This window comes from Dermacentor albipictus, chromosome 3 (genome assembly GCF_038994185.2).
Source record: "Dermacentor albipictus isolate Rhodes 1998 colony chromosome 3, USDA_Dalb.pri_finalv2, whole genome shotgun sequence".
NCBI classification, from domain to species: Eukaryota; Metazoa; Arthropoda; class Arachnida; order Ixodida; family Ixodidae; genus Dermacentor; species Dermacentor albipictus.
Genome location: NC_091823.1, coordinates 68504003 through 68524596, shown reverse-complemented (window position 1 = coordinate 68524596; position 20594 = coordinate 68504003). Strand labels below are relative to the sequence as shown.

The 20594-nt window shown below is 46.0% G+C and overlaps 1 protein-coding gene across 1 annotated transcript in view; it reads left to right on the top strand.

Annotated features, from left to right (window-relative positions):
- Positions 1-17850: 17850 nt before the first annotated feature.
- LOC135905551 (cell adhesion molecule Dscam1-like) overlaps positions 17851-20594 on the top strand; it is a 448511-nt gene continuing 445767 nt past the window's right edge. Inside the window, exons 1-2 of the mRNA XM_070536454.1 lie at positions 17851-17900; positions 18445-18455. Of these exons, the coding sequence (XP_070392555.1) occupies positions 17851-17900; positions 18445-18455 (61 nt within the window). The remainder of the gene's footprint in view (positions 17901-18444; positions 18456-20594) is intronic.

The following is a 20594-nucleotide window of genomic DNA, read 5'->3' as shown; positions in this document are numbered from 1 at the left end:
CCAGGCCGTCACGCCATGATGCGTTGTACAGGCCAAGAAGGGCATCTCTGGCCTCTTGACCAAGGTTCGCAAGCGCAGAGTATGTGATGCCATCGTGTCCTGGTGACGAAGATCGCCTGCACCCAGCAAGTGCGGCCTCCAGTTCTTCAATGGAGAAAGGAGCGTCCATACGAGGGTCTCTGGAGCAAGGGGGCACAATGGGAATAGGTGCGCAAGGTGAATACGGGAGCGCCGGACCCGCGAATCTTGCGCAGTAATCTTCGGCTACCTCGACTTCTCGGCGTCCTTGATGTAGGGCTAGAGACTTAAATGGACGACGCTGTTGAGGAGCTGTTCGAAGTCCACGAATTGTTCTCCAGACAACCGACAGAGGTTTACGCGGGTCGAGAGACTCACAAAATGATTTCCAGCGTTGATTTTGCAGTACAGCAAGGCGACGCTGAATTTTCTTTTGAATGCGTCTGGCCTCTCTAAGGTCGTAGAACGATTTGGTCCGTCTGTACCGTCGCTCCGCTCGCCGGCGGATTGCACGGAGGCTCTGTATTTCCGAATCAAAATCTGTGTATTTCTCTAATGGCCGAAATGAACGCATAGCATCCTGCATAGCCTTGATGATCTCAAATTCTAGTGTCGAAGAAATGCCGTTGTGGCATGCGTCTTCCATACGGGATTTAAACACGGGCCAATCTATTGTTTGTTTAAAATTTGATGGAACGGATTTGGTGAGCCCTTTTATCTTCAGGTAGGTAGGAATGTGGTCACTTCCGTGGGTTTCTATATCTGAGAACCAATGGACGCAGCGAGTGAGGCATCGCGAAACAAAAGCCAAGTCTAAGCAACTGCTGTACGTCCGGCCGCGCAGAAACGTGGGACTGCCATCATTTAGACAACAAAGTTCATGGTCGCAAGCAAAGGACACGAGGTTTCTTCCTTTGGAATTTATCTTGTTGCTTCCCCAAAGTGAATGATGCGCGTTGAAGTCCCCAACAACAATCCATGGACCAGGCGTCGCATCTATAATGTCACTCAGTCTCTGCCTGTCGAAATGACTTGATGGAGAAAGGTAAGCGCCCACTAAAGTGAACGCAAGTTTTTGTTTTTTCACAGTCAAACACACATACTGATTACTGTCATGTGGCCGCACTGGATGGACAACGTAAGTCAGTTCACACCGTGTGTAGACGATCACTTTGCTAATGTCATTACAAGTCGATGACACATGAGATTCATAGCCTGAGATCCGGACGGGTTTCTGCAGCTTCGGTACACAGACGACCACAATGGGGAATCGATTGGTGAAAACGTAATGGCGAAAATCAACGCGGGATTTCAGGCCACGGGCATTCCATTGCATAATAGATGCTTCCTTGACTTGTCTGAAGAACGGCTGACGGGGTAGAGCCATTGTGCTTGCTACTCGAGGCTCGCAAGAACCGGATCCAGGCCGTCCAGCACTTGTAGTGCACCTCGAGCCGATGGCGTCTGCATGTCATTTATCAACACGCGAATGACTTTCATTAGAGATCTTATTATGGCGACTACTTGTTTGTCTTGACCTCGCACGTGATCTGTGCCCTCATCGGTGCGTGGGTAGTCCACCGTCGACCTTCGTTGGGCTGGAGGACTTAATGACGGAAGTGCAGGCCAGTCGTTTGCAGTAGAGGTATTCGCTGCGTCTCCAGACACCTTGTTGTTAGTGTGGGTGAGCGCCTTGGGAGCACTAGCATCAGGAAGTAGCGTCTGTCTTGCGACGGTGTCAGTATTTCTAGTAGACGAGGATCGTCTGCGGTGACGGCGGACACGACGCCGTCGTACTTTGGCGGCGGCCTCTCTGTGAGTGGAGTTGTCTCTCACCATTTGTTGTAGGACTTTCCGCTCTGTCTTGTGTCTCGGGCAGTCTTTCAACGATGCTTCATGAGGACCAGAGCAATTGGCACACTTGAAGTGAGTCGCACGGCAAGCATCAGCGCTGTGCTGCTCAGAACATCTTGCGCACACGGTCGAATTTTTGCATATGCCGCTGACATGCCCGATCTTCAAACAATTATGGCACTGGAGTGGTTTTGGAACAAACGGTCGCACTGGGTGACGAAAAAATCCAACTTTCACATGGGATGGCAAGATACCTCCCTTGAAAGTTATCCTCACACAGCGTGAAACTCCTATGCGACGGATTTCAATAATAGATACATCTGCTGTGGTGGGCTTGACCAAAATAGGCAGATCGTTGTCGTCGATTGACTCATCGACATCATAAATCACACCTGATATAGTATTGCTGTCCTGTGGTATTATCATGCGAACATTTATCTTGCCCAGCGTTTTCACTGTCCTGAAGATATCCAATGCTGCTCTGTTCTTGACGTCAACTGCTAGAATGTTCTTGCGGGTGTTAACTCTCATATCCGTGATCTCATTTGGAACAAGAGCCTCTAGCGTTACAGATGTGGCTTGCCTGTTCAGCCGATTCAGGTTGTCGGTGGGTGTCTCGGGTAGGAAGAGGATGGTATGAGCCGTGTCATGGGCCTTTGCTGCCGCCGTCGTCCTTGTTGAAGACGAGGAGGCAGTGACGATTCTCCTTTTTCCTTTTTGCCTCACAACGGTCAGGTAGTCGCCGTCATCCGACAGATCTTCTTCTGAAGCAGAGTAGTACAGCAAGGTGTCTTCGCTGCCTGTGTCGCTCATCAGGTGATTGCGCTTCCTCGGAGCGCTCGACACTGTGACGTCGGTCTCCTCCGGACGTCTAGATGACTCCGCTTCCATCGCCGAAGGTCTCGGAAGCGGCGCCTCCCGAAAACACGCAAAAATACTCGAAAAATGAGAGCAGTAGAAAACGGGGTTCCACACAAGAGCCACTTCTTCGTCTTCTCCTATATTGGAAGGCGAAGCTATACGAAAACTGCTCGCAATGCACGGCGTGCCCCCGGAAAGAAGGCGGAACGCGTGTAACCACCTGGCGGTCTTCTGCAATGTCATGACACCATTAAAAACCGGAGAAGAGTAGCCGGACGGCAACTCCTGACTCGTCCGCTAGTCCCCGAAATGGGCAACGAAATCAGCGAAATGGGCAAGAATAGCAGTGAGCGTTATCACACGTTCGGGTGGGCCCGTGCGGCCTGAGTCGATATTCTACGTCGTTCCTGAAAAAGCCAATGCTGGACGCGGGCATAGAGTTACGGGGAATCCACAAGTTTTCGATAGGCTTCGTTAAAGAGCGGTGCAACGAATACGTTCAATCACTGCTGTCGGCATGTAATCACGGACTCACGGAGAATGAAGCTGCCTGTTATAGTAACCACGAACTCTATAAAATGTGCGATGTAGGAAATACATTCGTGTCGGACATATTTGATGAAGACGGTCAACTTGCTCATATAGTCAAGTGGCGTTGTAAGCAAGCGATTTATTTTATACATTTACTGGCCCCGGACAAAGTCACGGCAAAAAATATTGCACTCGGAATGTTTCGCAATGTATAGCTACTTCTGATGAAGTTCACGAGGAAATTGAGCTCTCCTCGTATGGATTACAATCACCGTAAGCACCGGCTGACACGAGCACACTTCGGCACATTGGTACACGAGGGTGTGACTGCGCGCGAGAGCGGGTAATGAAGGGGCAAGGGTCTATGAACGTATGGCAGTATCAAGGGGGGAGAGGGACTCACGAGACGCACTCTTAACAGAATCGAGAGAGTGAAGTATAACGTGGAGGGCTACAGTTGACCGTGGCCCACTTCAGTTCAACTGTGCTCCAGGGCACGGCTGACTGCACGCTAAATTCGGCCCGCGCACGAATTTTCTGCACAAGACATATGCAAAATAATGTATCAGAACAAGCACCGGCGTGTCTCAGGGTTCTGCCTCACATGCCCCCCTCCAACTTTTTTGATCCCCTAGCTTGAAGATGACAAGTCTGGCTTTTCTCAATATTTGAATGTTGTGGCGGCGCGTAACAATGCATTTTCCGAACTAGCACAGTGCTTGCGGAAACTGACACCTATTCACGCGGTTACTGAACCGTGTGCGGCCAAAACTCCGCCAGCGGGGTGGCGTGGCACTGGATGCACAATCACGTTGCTTCCTGTTCGCTGGCTCAAAAGGCAAAACCGTCGCGGATGTGTTTGAGCGATAGTGCACAACGACGGGCTCGTATATAGCCGCTTCGGCAAACAGGGCGCGATGACCGAGCATGAGGATTTGCTGGAATTACGACGACGTCAGGGCGTTGTAATACGGCGCTCTGACCGCGGTTATGACAGAGGATGCATGGCTGGAGTTCCAGAAACAAACACGCGTCCAAGAAAATGGCTGACTTCAGTGGCTCACTAATTCTTCTGAAGCGCCCTACCTCGGCTGGCATAAAAGGCGACAGGATTCGTGAAAGATTAGCGCTGCCATTTCGGGAGTTGTGCCGCAACTCTTTGAGGCTCGCGTTAAGGGGGCATCGAGGCATTTGCGAACAGATGCTGCTTGACGTCCTACTTGACGTGCTACATAAAAAGTGTTTTTCTGAGCGTTAAAGAACCCGGCAAATGCACGCAAAATTGCCGCGCGACTGGCTGCTCGAGGCACTTTGCGTGTATTCACGGACTACTTCTTTCACGCTCGGAAAAACACTTCTATGTAGCGAGTATCGAGAAACAGAAAGCTGTATCGGGAGTTTTTCATGTCGCTCTACAATTGTCTCATTGACTCTTTTCGTCTAATTATAATATCTGAGAAGTTGCCTAATTAATTAGGAATACTTATGTAATTAGGTAGAATGAAAAGAATAATCTGAGTATCTCAAACTACGGTAAACAACATTACCTTGGTTTTTTCCAACTAAGTGGCATTCGCATGTATTTAAACTCTGGCTAAAGTTAGCTGGGACACCCTGTATATTGGAATGCGTCACTAAGGGGCTATTCCTAATATTATTTCAGGTCCTGTTTGTTAGCATTAAAGCGGAGAGGTAATATCGATGACACGCGTACTTCTCAATTCAATCCTCATTTTAAGAATCGCGAGAGCCGCCTTCGAGATTTTTGCCCCCGCATGCTGTGTAACCTCGTAGGTTATAGATGCGGCGAAGCGCGGTGACTACTTCAGCCGCGGTCCATTCTGATCGTGCACTCAATGGCTTCGAGTCGATAAATATGAGGCATGATAGGGAATTCAGCGGTAATCCTTTTCTTTTTTCCTGCTCTCTGCCATTTCGCCACTCTCTGCTGGGTAGGTTTTGTGGAAAAAAAGAAAAAGAAAAAGGAAATACTGAATCTTGCTTGACGCGCTTCTCTCATTGAAAAAGAAAGTGTTATTTGGAGTAATGTTCGGCCGCGGCATCATTGGACTCGTAGCAGGAGGAGTGATAAAGAAGCCAGTGACGTCACAATTCTTTGATTCGGAATGACACTGGCTCGCATCCAGCACTTGAAAGCAAACTTAGATGCATCTCGCCGCCTGAGTACATCAACAAAAGTCGCCATTAGGGAATAAGCTAATAAACGAAAGGTTCGAGGACGAAGAAAACAGAGAGTAAAATAAAAGGGTTGAGTGCCACCGATACAGAGAGGATGGCTGTATTTGAACGCCTGACGGCAGCTATACAGGGTTAATAAAACATGGGACTGAACTACATATACATTGGCTACGGAACGCCTTTTTTCTATTAAAGTTTAGCCTTACAGAAAACTACGTTTCAGTAAACTTTGCTTGTCACGCTGCCGGAGTTCGTCTATTAACTGTTGTTTATGACTTCGATCTTGTTACCAGAAAAAAAGAAATACGGGAAAAGTTGCGCAACAGCCATAGACGATTGTTCTAAAGTAGGTGAATAACCGAGCGTTTTTATAAAACTATTCACTTTATTAAAGGTATTATGTGCTTGAAGGCTTATATTAATGCGAAAGCATCATATGACTCAGGAAATGGAAAATTCGGCGGCGTGGCCGGAGATGGTACGAAACGTCCACGTGTTCACAGAGACGCGCTCGTACCACTTCTCGCGCGTTAGCCGTCGTCTTCTTCCACAGCTAGCTCCGATGCGAATTACCATGCCAGCGTTCCCATACTGCTCCTCCCTCTGCGAAGGCGCTAACGGCACTGGCCTATACTGCCAGTCGGTGCGGTGATTTCGGCGAGCTCTGTCGTGTGCTCCAATGGACGATCCTTCGATGGAGATGGTACAAAGAGTCACATGGTTACAGAGAAAGACCGCGCCGGTGACCGGTCTATATATAGCGTCGCGCGTCGCGGCGCTGCCGGTTGGTGCGATGATTTCGGCGAGCTCTGTCATGGCGCCCCGATGTACGACTTCTCAGTCAGTAGCTGCGCCCGGCTCCTTTGGAAGTCCCCGCGAGAGGCCGAGGCACGTGATGCGAGAAACGATACAGGGCAACGTGAAAACAATACCACTAAGTTTCGTGAAACGAGTCGTGGTCGGGAAGACGTCGCAATGCTTTCGCATTCGTCCACGTAGAGATGCCTAAGTGCCCTTGACTTTGTTGTTGCGGTGAGGACATTTAAGTAGCGTTTGCTGTTTCATTACGCAATTCTCTAGAGAAGGGAACCGTTAAGCAGTACATCTGTAGCGGTGCCGGAGCCCTCTCCTGAAACTTCCGCAGGGAAGGAGCGAGGGCGTCGGGAGACGAAGAGAGCTGCATTTCCCGGGGGCTTCCCGACAGCATCAGAACCTTTCTCTTCGGGGATGTCTGAATGTTTAAACCTTCAGACATCCCCGACGCTATTATGGCACGTGCCGGGGGGCCCGGCTTTTCGCTTACAAGCGCTCAAAGGCATGTATACAATGAAGCTAAAGTCTGCCTTCACATTTTAGGCCATTGCCTAATTTCACAACCTCCTCAACAGCAATGGACCTTTAATGAAATTCGAATAAATATTTTTGTTTGCCGTTGCAGATGCAACGTCTAGAAAAAAAAAAAGGTTTGTGGGAACTGCGCTCGCATCGAAGGTTCTTATTCTGATATATTTACCACTGATGCTGGGCGATGAACTTGCTCGGCATGTCGGCTGTGTGTGACAGCACGCGCCCTTTGCATCGGCGTCTTTCTATAGGCGGTTAAAGTCTGACCACCGACCACCAACCACTTACATGGGCGAAAGAGCCAAAGAAAGATGTATTCGCTTTGAAACCCATCCCCCCGAGGGAATTCCTTCGCCGTATCCCGCAAGAAGCCCTTTGCGACGGCGGTCATTTTCAACCTCGTGATCTTGTTTGCATCTGGCGCAGTGGAAAATGGACGCACACCTCTACAAAAAAAAAAAGAAGCAAGAGAAAAGAAACAACACCTGAATCTGAAAGAGCATCGACCGCAAGCAAGGAGAACGTGCGTCCTAAACGACGTTATGGGACTAAATAAGAAGAATGGGGCGAGAAGGCAAGCCTGCACCCTAATGGACTTGGGTGACAAGACAAACAGTGCGCTCTGGCATCTCCATTGTGTTCCACCAGTTTCTGGAGGTCAAGCCCACTCTCGTTTCCCGTACACGGGAAGCCCTGAACGTAAGCGACCTCAGCGTAGTCCGCTCCAGACACAGGCGTTCCGACGAGCACGCGTCTTAACACACGCACGTACAGACACATTCGCGCAATATACTCAACGCACAGCTTACGCCAACACCGAAAGAACACACGGAAGCACGATTCCCGACAGGGGAAATAAAGGAGCCCGCTAGGAGCACGCCGAATAGGAAGAAGCCCGTTTATGCCGCCGCATCCGAAGCGTGTATAGTGAAGCGGGCAGCTTGTACCGCCTTTCGCCGCTCGGTGAAGGCTGGAAACGTAACATTGGTCTTTGATCGCGGCGCCAGGCAAAGGTGTAGGGGAGATAAAAAAAGAATGGAGGTGGGGCTGGGGGAAGGCACCAGGCTTTGCCCTGGGGCGATCACAGGTCATTTGCTTTGGCAGTCGCCGTGAAGTGGTGTCGACGTTCGAAAAAAACATAAGAAAGAGAACAGAGAGAGAGAGAGAGAGAGAGAGAGAGAGAGAGAGAGAGAGAGAGTACACTACCTATGTGTTCACGTGCTTGCGAGAAGAAGAATCGTCGGAGGAGCCATCTCACACACAATTGCACGTAGACGCACGGGCTTCTTGTGTTTGTTACTGGTTATGTATATCGTGTTGTCGAGTAGTTCTTTATGTCGCTATGGGTACACAAGTTGAAACCACTATCGCTTCATCTGTTATCCATTCTCTGAGCCACTTCGCTGTTGCTGTTGCCACAGCCTTGCTTGTTGTAGGGCTGGTAGCGCTAATCATACCTACGCGAGCTTCTGATCCGGTAAGGCATTGCGAGCAGAGTTCGCTTCAACAGAAGCACAGAAACGTCTTCGATTCGAGCTTACAGAACGGTACCACGGTGTTTTTATCGCCTGCTCTGGTGCTTATGGCCATATTCAAATCACGAAATATTGTTCCTGAGCTGGTACAGAATAGTTCGGGGACGAATAGGCAGGGTCGACACATACTCATGAAAAGCAGTTTTAAAGACTGATAGAGAATCTAGGAGTCACCGAAGAGCTTTAACCGCCTCTGGAGTGAGTACGTACTTTTACAACTGCCAAAGTAGGTAGTGGTGCTTTAAGATCAAGGTGTATTAAAATGTTTATGCATGGAAAGTTTTCGATACAAAGATTAATCTGTTCATATAGACCCGCATGTAAGAACCACCACCACCACCATCCATTACACGCAAAAACTCTAGTGCTTCATTGCGGCGCTGGGAGTGTGGTACGTGGTTCCCACAATATTACAATAAGCCGCATGACGAAGAGTAAAAACAAAAAACACAAAAAAACGAAAGGAAAATGAGCATTTCTATATATACTGTCTGGTCTCGAAGCCGACTCGCTTAACAATCCGGAGTTCTGGCGTCCTAGATCTTGTTTCCCCATTAACGTATTTTTGCCCAAGTGATCGCGGTTATTGTTCTTTGTAGCATCAAAACCACACCGACTGCCAGAATGTCCTTCACAATTATTAGATTCCAAAAATGCTGATTTTGCATCAGTTAATAAAAAATGAGGACAATTTGTGTTCGACCACAGGCCCAATTTCTGTATCTCGCTCTGTTGACGAAAACTCGGACTATTGTTTTGAATAACAAAGTCATTTGCCCGATGATAAGTACGCACCCGAAAAATGTATTTCCTATCAATCTGTCTCCTGGTGTCTTAGTGCGCAGCTCAGGTGCCTTATCAACAAGAACTTACTTCGCAGCGCGAAAGCAATTTTCCCTGCAGAACGCTGGTCCACCTGTCTTTCTGTGGACTCGCAATACAAACGCGAAGGTCAATTTTTTTTCCGCAACACTTTTCCGTCTCTGCTAGATTAGATGACAACCCGCGTAAATGCCGGCAAATTATTGGCGGCAACAGGCACTTCTCTATTCAGATGTGCGATGCCAATGATATTCTCTTTCCCTACTAGGAGTGTCAAAATATACCCAACAATGTTTTTGCCTTGTCGCTCTTTTGTATCATACCTGCTCAATGACCAGCTACAGCTAATTGCGATTTCTGTTCACTGGAATCAATATCTCTGAACGCTGATCAGATGACTTGGGTCATAGATAACTTGAAAGTTTGTTCTTGCGCAGGTGCGGATGAAATTAACGCGAAGTTACTGAAAACTACCATGGTCTAATCGTCTCTATCTTTAGTTGAAGTTTTATCACAGTATCTGTTGAGTTTCATGGTGCCATCTGACTAGCAGGGAATTCACGCGGTACCGCGATACTACGCGATACAACACTCAAAGGCGATCGCACAATTGGCATGTCCTTAAATTTTTTTTAAATTTTTTTTCTCCTTTTTTTTCTCCTCTTCTTCTTCTTTCTCCTTTTATTCCCTTTACCCCTTTCCCCAGCACAGGGTAGCCAGCCGGTACTTACACTGGCTAACCTCCCTGTCTTTCCTCCTCTTTGTCTCTCTCTCTCTGACTAGCAGATAGGGAAGGTGGTGCCGTTGCACAAGCCAGGCAACGCTCATGACCCTCTTAACTACCTGCCTATATACCTTACAAGTCAACCATACAAACTTCATAAAAATGCCATAGACTCCCATTTAGTTTCATTTCATGAGCCGAATCTATGTTTTTATGTGCCAGCATGGAATCAAGAAGAATTTCTGTTGTGAGACTCAGCTGCTGTGAATTACTAATGATATTTTCCAGTCTGTAGATAAGAAGATATTGATTGCATTTTCTGTGACTTTGCAAAAGCATCAAATTACTCTCCCACATTACACCTAGGCTTAATATAGACTCTAGCATTCTGAGCTGGCTTGAATGATTTCTGTATAATTATTTACAATACGTATATACCAATATCTTCGACTCTGCCCTTGTTGACGTGACATCTGGCGTTCCAAAGGGCTCTGTTCTAAAAATTTTATTGTTTCTTATTTATAATATTGACTTACACCTCTGCAATAATTTAACTATTACGACATGTGCGGATGATCGTGTTTTGTTCCGCGTAATTAAAAATTCTTCTTATCCATCTCAGCTGCAGTATAATATTGCTGAGGCCAACTCTTGGTATAATACTTGGTTAAATAAACTTAACACTTCTGAACATAAAATATTCGGAGTATCATGTCTTTCCAGCATGGTTTACGATCCCGTTTATACAGTAATAAAGAACTGTGCTAACCACTTTATCTTCCTACATATAACCAGGCATCTATATTACGCACGACTCGGAATTTGCACGTAAATTACGTGTCTAGCAAAGCTAACCGCATGCTAGGGTATCTACGCCCAACTTCTTTCTTTTCCTTCCAGCCTTAAACTTATACTTTACAAGTCCGATCATTATCCAATCTTAGAGTACACGTTCCTTTTTTAAGTGTTAATAGGATTAATTAAAGCGCTAGCGTCACTTTAATTAACGCTCTCAAAGGAGAACAAAACCGAGCTGCTAGCTTCATACTTTCCAGCTATTGCCGTACTGCCAGTGTTACTGGAATTAAGGCTAGCCTTGACTTGTCTGTCCTGTCATTGCGCCTTAAATGTTACGGCACATGTCTGTTCCGCGAGCTTTATCATACTAATAGAACTTTCAAAGAGCAGGTCCTGCTTGAACCGAAGCACACGTCCTCTCACAGACATCATCACTTAAAAGAGAGTGCAGCAACTTGTCGCACAAATGTGTATTTTGATTCTTTTATCTCCCTGACCAGCAGTGAATTGAACCACCTTTCTTCTTCCATTGCTACCCTCACTGACAGCGCCACCTTCAAAAATTATGTGACTGATATTTTTGTAACTCATCTCCTCTCTGTAATGCCTTCGGGGCCTGAGAGTATGAAAATAAATAAATAAATAAATAAATAAATAAATAAATAAATAAATAAATAAATAAATAAATAAATAAATAAATAAATAAAGTGGAAGCTCGAAGACGACTTTTATCAGCGTTACGATCAGATATAGTTGTATATTTAAGACTCGTGGTACGAGATTTATGTGGCAACTGACCACGCAATTTCGAACCGCACCAAAACGGGAGCAAATGAAAGTCAGAAATAGAGGAAAGTAGCAAAACAAAACAAGAGCCTAACGTGGTTCTCTGATACGATGGCATTTCTGAAGGCTAATTGATAAGTAAATAAAAAAATTAAACAAACTAAAGCGTTAATGACACTGAATACCAGCGCCGAAGACACAGGAAAAAGAAACTTTCGCAACGAAGGCAGCCTTCTCGTTGATACAAGTGTCGGTTCTCTCTTCGTTATCATCCCGGGTCTCGTCATTCACCTGGGAAATCTCGGTGGACATAATAGCTTTTGGAGACCCGACATTAGCTTAGGCGCGGTCGGCAGAGCCTCTGCGGCGTACTCTGTATCTGGCCTTATATACGCCAAAGACGTGAGCACCTCGAGGTTCTCGTCTGCTTCTGATACCGGTCGCAAGATCCGGCCGCAGTCTTAAGCTTTCACTCGAGATTCCTTTTTTTTCTGGCCTGCCACTCTCATTTCACGGATGCCCTTGCCTTTTATACTTTGTAAGTCGACTTTCTTTTTTGGATGCCGTGAGCCCATCACTGTCTTGCTCCAAGAAGCATTACGACCCATCTTACTAAATCAGTGCAATATTGCGGACGCGAGGGTTTGTGTCGACTAATCAGAGGTCGAAGCGGCAAAGCTTGTACGGACCGATACTCAATGCCCGGTCGCTTTCGCTACTGTATTAACCTAAACCGCAACTGGCTTGCGCCTGTTTTCATGAATGGTTACAGCTTACCGATTGCTTTGTGAATCTGAGGGGCGTAGCCGAATTCTTTAAAATATGCGCTAGTGAACGCTATACAAAATTGAACAGTGCATTGCCTGTCGTGTCCATAATTTTGTACCCTGCAGGTTGATGAGGGTGGACGCATCACGCCATGTTTGGAGAAAGGCAGGCGTACGCGAATTAAAGTTTCGGAAAAAAAGAAGAGAGAAAGGATCCAGCTTCCACTAGGCCTGCACGGTTTTACTAAGAGCACATACACCTCAATCAACAATTTTTCTTTGCCTTGAACATCGTGGCTGCACTTTCTGTCTGCGAGGTAAACAAACACTGCTTCCTCTCATTTGTTTTTCCTTTTTCTCCGCAGTACTAAAGTGTGAGCGGATCAAAGCGAGGTCCATCATCCCCGGCGACAACGTTGCACCACGTTTCCTTGATATCTGCTTTTTCATACTTAGTTTCACACGTCCGGAGTCCCATGGCGTGTATTTGGCCATGAGGTGCCATCGTGGTGTAGTGACCATCGGATTTCGAGGTCCACAGTCCTGAAAAGCTATTTCATCAAACAGTGGACGCGGGTATCTGCTCCTATATATCGGCAATCTTCTTTTCGAATTACGATATCACCCTATTTTTGCCGGACTCAGTTTTGGTGTATTAAAACATTTGTAATAGCAACGTTCATTGCAGGGTCCTTTTTGGCTTCGGCTCTTTCACGTTACGTTTCAATATGGCCTTTAGTGTTTAGTTTTTCTTTTATTTCACGGTCGTGGCACTCGGTTAATTATGTCTATCGCACGTTTGACTTTCGTTATGCTACGCGACTTTCCCGTTTATACAGGGTGTCCAGCTAACTTTAGCCAGGGTTTAAAAATAGGCAAATGCCACGTAGCTGGACAAAACAAGCGTAATGTTGTTTGCCGTCGCTTGGAGATACTCAAATTATTTTTTTTCATTCCGGCTGATTAGATGATTAGCATTAATTAATTAATCAGCTTCTCAAATATAATAGTTAGATGAAACATGTCAACGAGAAAATTGCAGAGTGACAGGACAAACTCCCGATACAGCTTTCCGTCCCTCAACACGTGCTACATAAACGTGTTTTTCCGAGCGTGAAAGGAGCCCACGAATACACGCAAAGTGCTTCGAGCGGCCAGTCGCGTGGCAATTTGGCGTGAATTTGCGGGCTTCCTTCACGCTCGGAAAAACTCTTTTGGTCGCAGGATCGAATCCCGGCCACGGCTGCCGCATTTCGATGGGGGCAAAATGCGAAAAAACCCGTGTACTTAGATTTAGGTGCACGTTAAAGAACCCCAGGGGGTCGAAATTTCCGGAGTCCTCCACTAGGGCGTGAATCAGAAAGTGATTTTGGCACGTAAAAAACCCCAATTTTTTTAAAAACTATTTTATGCAGCGCGTACTGAGCAACAGAGAGCTGTATGGGGAGTTTTTCATGTCACTCTACAATTTTTTTATTGGCACTTTCCATCCAATTAATATATTTGAGAAGTTGATTAATTAATTAAGGCTAACTATCTAATGAGGAGGAATTAAAAATATATAGTTTGAGTATCTCCAAGCGACGGCAAACATCGTAACTTTCGTTCTGTCCAGCTACGAGACATTTTCATATTTTTTTTACTCTAGCCGAAGTTAGCTGGGACACTCTGCATTATGTAACCTGTGGCATGCTGTCCACTTGAAGTGCATCTTTAAAGCCGCTATGGAAATTTATTCATGCTTTCGCAGGCTTGCTTGTCTTTTATTTTTATAAGGTTGTAATTAACAAGATACCTTGCGCCTCGGTTTCCTTTATTCTTCTCGATCTATGAAAAGTTAGTTAGCTATACTGTGCGCGAGATTACAGCGCGCAATTAGGTTGGCCATCTGTTAAAGGTAGTAAAGTAGCGAAATTGGTAGCGTGTTAAGAGAATGCTACAAATTTCAACATGGAGTGAAGTTATAGAGCAATATTGAGTTGATATTGTTTACACTGAATACCAACGCAAGAGTTACTTTCAAATAGATCAGACAGAGCAGGCTGACGCTGAATTGGTCGTCATAGATAGGTTGTAATAAAAAGCGCACTTTATATCATTAGCAAGTGGTTCGATTAGAAATGAGCAGACGCGTGAGTATTCATCAGTAATAAGAGATTCCGAAGTCGGACCTTCCGTTAATTTTACGTACACTCTAACTGCGTTATCAACCAAGCAAGAGAGAGAGAGAGAGAAAGAGATAGAGAGAGGGAGGGAGGGACATGCAAAAAGACACTGCGTTGGACATTGTGCTAGGAAATACGCTGCTATAAGAACATAGTGAATAGCGCCATTACATGTTTAAAAAAGCGTTTACTCAAACGAATTTACCAATGCTCGAGCACGGTAGTTTAATCGCGTCGAAGCGTCCACGTTGATGCTCGTCTCGCACCTCCTTGCATAATGCATGCGCTCTATGCCGACGCTCCTGGCTGCGTTCTTCGGCTGTAAAAACTCGGGAAATACGCGGAATGCGGGCTCGAAGAGAAGTTGTGATACGGCACGCAATTCCTCTATATGAAAGGCCGAAGCTTGAACAGGCGTGCGCGTTGCGGATAACAGCGAAATGCCGTGCATAAGTAAACAGCATTTCCATCCGCCACTATGCGGAAAGCATAGACGAGCGCATTCGATTGCGCTTGCTCATGAATTCGTTGGTTGAGGTGGAGGATTCGCGATGTAATCCTCGGCTTTCGAATGCATGCAATCGGTGACGGCCACCCACGCTGTCGCGTTGAAAAACCTGAAACGGCTGCGTTGCTCACGCGTTGCGCCTTTATGCGCACTTATTTACAACGTGCTGCACTGTGGCATGTGGCTGTCGTAGATTTTCTTGCCGCTTCTCATAATTCAGACGTTATCGTCGCCGCGTGTTCATGAGCATCGAGTAATGCTCGATTGCCGAAAGCAATATAAGCTTAATGAGCTGCCATAAGGAATGGATTATATGCGGCCATATTTATTCACTCCGACGTTTTACGGTTGTAGGTCAGAAAGTGTATAAGCAATACATTATATATTTATGCATCCCATATACCTTAAAGTTATTCGGTCGCTGTTTTTCATTTCTCGTGTGCTAAAGCTTATTATGCCTATAGTGGTGGAGATGCAGCACTTTTTTTTTTTAACTTTGAATGTAGAAAATCGGGAAGGTAGGCCTATGGAGAGCCGGTTATACGAAAACACTGAATAAACTACTTAGGCAAGGATAAAGAAGAAACATAAAGCAATGAGAAAAATATCAACAAGCGCAACCCACACAAATACAGGACACAAGCACGGAAATAGCGTCATTGTGAACACCATCCCCGGGAGTGTGGTCCGGCACCTGGAAGAGTCACCCATCGTACAGCAGCGATTGAGTTCACTCAAGTCCCTCCATGTATACCTGTATGCGACAAATACATATATGCACATAATCGTGATCGTAGAAGTGAGAGAAAATGACAGCGCAGCCGGTATACATTAGGACGTCCAAAAAAGTTTGCTCCTCACTCAGCGACACGAACCTCGTAAGAACTTATTGTTAGACGGACAGGCGACCTCGTCGCCTTTTTTTTTTTAAACAGCATTGACGGATTCCCACAGGTCTCACGGAGCCAAAAAATTGACCCCACTTTCAACACGCTCCTCCGTTGTCTACGCTTCCACGCAGCCTTCACGCCCCATTCCTTGCGTCGCATCAAAAGAACGTCTCCGTATAAGAGTTTCTGTAACAACACTGACGTTTCAGTTAAGCATATACAATCATAGAACGACCTTATTATGACCTGCAGCGGGTTCGCCTGCGTGTCCGTTTGAACGCCCTCGACAGATGTCCTCACACGGAAAGCAAATTGTCTCTTGTGCCATGTTCGTGCCGCGATAAGACGAGGCGTGCCGTGGCCGCTATTTGCGATTATTTAGGGGACAATAACCTCGTGAACGGCCCACAAAATACAAAGCAGTTTCAGTTCCACTATTACCCGGCATGTCAAGCATGCCTGTTGTCATCGGAACATAAGCTGAAGGCATTTCCTGTAGCTTGCGGTGATTCATGCCCAAATTCTAAAAATTTTAACACATTACGCCGGATTTGTCCTGGCTTAAATTTCTGAACAACGTCGCATTTCTTTGTTCGCATTGTTCGGCCAAGTTATTGGCACTCTTGCTTGACTGCTTTGAGCGTACAAAAAAACAAAAAAAAACAAAAAAAACAGAACAAAAGAACAGCTGTCGTCGTATGCGAACCTCGTCGTCGGAGAAGTGGGGGGGGGGGGATATAAATTGGCGCTCTATTATATAATGATTCTTCTTCTTTCTATTCTTCTTGCACTTTCTTTGGCCAGCATGACGCTACGCCTTCGTCATCACCAGCGTCGGCCACTCACTGAAAATGGCGACGAGAGATGAACAGAGTCAAACGAAAATGATTCTTACGTAACGTGAGCCTCACTGCCCGCAGCAAAGTTACGCTCCGATAAATCAGGCAAAAAACAATTTCGAGTGTGTTTTGCAAGATGCGAAGGAAAAAAAAAAATTCTTTCGTAACATTTGGCTCAGAACAAAACAGCACTAAGTGATAAATCTTATTTTGAACTTATCAAAACAAGACCGCCGGTCACTAAACAAAGAATATTTAAATGTAAAGCAAATAAAAGTCGAATCATGCTCACGCGTTGTTCGTAGAAAATTCAAGCAAGCAGGTTGTGCGTCACAATAAATGCAATTATATCACACTGCAGCTGCGAGCCCTGATACTTTCAGACATGGAAGATAAGTATAAATTAAATTGAAGTCCATTGACTGTCACTTTCTATTCAGTTCGAGTAAGAACCGTTACAACCCGGGAGTACGCACGTAAATCTACTTCATGCAGAACCCACATCGCTCAAGTAAATATCAACAATTCCTGACCCTTTGAGAAAATATTGAAGGCGCGTTAATCGTCCATTTCTGTAGTTCGGTTGTTCAGCCTTGCCTCCTTATTTTTCCCATTGATAGCGGCCGTCTATCCAGAGCGCACGATTTATCCCTTAGCCTTTTGTTGGTTTGTTCGAACTAACATAATTAACTGTGTTGTGCATTGATTGCTTAAACTAGGCGGAGTAGCTAAAGTCAGCCATGATGCCTAACTCTCCTAAACACACATACAAAAAAAAGAGAAATAAGAGAGACGCCAATCATCGTAGACATTATTTCTGCGTGTACATACTGAGCAAAAATGTACGTGTTGACGCGGGACCACGTTTAGGTGTGGCGACTCGTCTAGAAAGGCATGCCTAACGAGCTTTGAAAGAAAACCATTTTGCATTCGTTCCTCTCTCATGTGATGATGATTGTGAAGGCGAAGTTAAGAAAATATACGGCAGTAAAGTCAGAAGAAAAAAAAATAAACTGCGATTATCCGTCCTCACCTTGTCCTTGTAATCGCTTTCATTTCTATGTTTCAATATTGCATGAGGCTCCTGTATTATCTGTGGGGGGTACGTGGCTCTGTAAATTATACATTTGAGACGAGACGATCAATATTTACCCGCCGTACATGTAAACACTGTCCTGTGGGTACTGTCTCGCGCTTCGAGGGCCGATAATGAAGGTGTGGTCCTTCACGAAATTCGTGCGCGAGGGGCGCCCAGGAAGGTTTGGACGAGGTTCGTTAGCTGTTCTGTCAACTCGCGGGCGTTCCCCCCCCCCCCCCCCCCCGCGCCTTTCGACTAATTAGCACTTCGCCGACGGCCTTGTGTGCCTGAATTCGACGTAATTGGGCGCTGATTCCGCTCACATGCTGGGAGTGAGGCTGAAATACTAAATTTAGCTGCGACGTGAACCCCTTCAGTGTACCGTGGAAATGAAGCAGAGAAGGAACGATTGGTAAAATAAATAAATAAATTAGAATACATGCGCCAGTCTTGACGTTACCCCCAAACGAGTTGTATTGTGTAGGCGACGGTAGTAGCCGGTTGGACCATGTACAGTACTGCGTACGAAGCTATGCGCATCTGTATGCGGCACTGTTGAAGTGTGTAAAGTGCTGAGCAATTAGCGACGCGTGCAAAGAACCGTACGCAGCGACACAGTTCGCGATGCGAAGGGAAGCGCCCTCTACGACGAAGGGCGAGTGAGGCGCCGATACTAACGCCCCCTGGACGCGACGTCGCGATACCACCACCCGCCGCTGCAATAGTCAAGGAAAAGGTAACTACACGCTTGTCTGGATTCCGGTGCATCTCATTAATGTTTTTAGATAATATAGCCCTCATGTCCATTGTTATTTAAACTTTCGTCTCATAAGCCTACGAATGCAAGCAAGATATATCCGGGCCAGTAGAACGTAACTGTTCCTTACGCTCGATTCTATATCTTTATTACCATACCGCTAATACCGGCCGATCTGGCTGATAAAGTCGGTAGAACGAATCTCGGACTGTAAGTGGTGTTCAAGCCGACGCCCCAACGACAGCTCTCTCGGGATGACAGAAGCGAATCTTGAACGCCATGCTATCGCTGAGTGCATGCGCTGGAAGCGATTATGGAGCCGAAAACACGTTATAAACTCAAATGTTTGGACGCCATCTACTGACGAAGTGCGACAAGCAAAAAAATGGAACAGAATGATTATATCATCGCAGCCCAGAGCATAGGAAGGCGCTGAATGTTCGTAGTTGTGCCAAGGTCGATCCAAACAGGTCGCGAAGCTTCGGGCGAAAAGCGGTCGAGTACAAATTGTCATCGACATCAGCAAGGGTATGGGAGCAGCGATTGAAGCGTGGCTATGTTTGGAGGGAACAAACATTGGGAAACGAAAAACCGTTTTCTTAATTCAATCGAGACACAGTTAGATTCATTAAACGAAAATAAAATTCCCGGTCAACTTTATATATTCGTGACGTGTTAAGAAAATACAAGTTTATTTAATTTTATTATGATTAACAAATACATTTCTTTTCGGCGCCCGTCGTTACAGGGGGCGTTGGCGCCGCTATCACTCGTAATGCAATGCACCTCTTGAAATGTTCTGAAAGGCGCGCTCGTAAAGTTCACCTGTTGAAATACGCCCCCCTCACACGTCGTGCTCTTTTGCTTGTCGAAGTTTGTCTGAATTTGGTGACGCGGGTAGCTTCCTCGCTCCTTAACCTGTTCTGTCAAAAGTAGGGAGTTACGACCATCAGATAATCGTGTAATTGTTTTCGTGCTACTGCGCTGGCCGACGGGCTTGGCATCCGACGATAGGATCAGCACTCTACACTTAAAACTTTCGTCGGCCTCCAAAGAAAGTATGTTCTGTGCAGGCGTGCGATTTCGGTAACTGTACGGCTGGCCTTTTCCTGCATCGCTTTCCGCGCTGAAAGCTCGAAACGCCCATCATGTCGAATGGCGGGACATCTGAATATATAGCTCCAGAGCAGGCCAACAAAACAAATTTCGCGCCTTCGAAAACAAAATGACGTCACTTTTTAATTTAACGGATAGGGCATCACATTATTTTTTTCTTCCGCCGGAAGTGTTCCTTCTACATACAGACGGCGCTAAGCCCCATGAACCATCCATGAGTAGCCTGCCATGAGTAGCTACGTAAGACGAAAAAACGAAATCAGGAAAGAAACAATTTATGATAACTCAAAGGGAAGCTCATTACTTTTCGAAGCGAGGTCGGGATGCCTTAGAACACGCACCTATAAAGCGAGATATGAGAAGGAATATGAAGCATGTGCTTGCTGCGGTGAAGCTAGGGAAACTATGGAGCTTGTTTTATTAGAATGTTAGAAAGGAATGAACTAGAAGGAAGGGGGGGGGGGGAGAGGCACATGATTGAGGCCAAATGAGTCGGCCAAACACATGATCGTCACATCAGAGGACACGGTAGGTTTTAGTTCTTAAACGAATCTACGTGCGTAGATTTGTTTAAGAACTTGAACAGATTTGTATGTGTGCGTTCGACTACCACGGCTCCCGGTGGTAGTCGAACGATTGCAGCGCCAATGCTATCTCTAGCAATTCTTGTAGGAAATACTACGTCACATGCAACGTAGCCTTGTCTTCTTCCGCTATACAGGGTGTCCCAACTGTCGTGCACCAATATTTAAAAATGTGCATATGCCATGTAGCCAGACAGAACCAAGGTAATGTTGTTTGCCGTCGATTGGAGATACCTGGATTATATTTTGCATCCCAGCTAATCACATAATTAGTCTTAATAAATAATCAACTTCTCAAGTAATATAGTTAGATGAAAAGTGCCAACGAGAACATTGTAGAGCAATGCGAAAAACTCCTGATACAACTTTCTCTTACTCAATACGTGCAACGTAAGAGAGCTTTTCAGAGTGGGAAGGA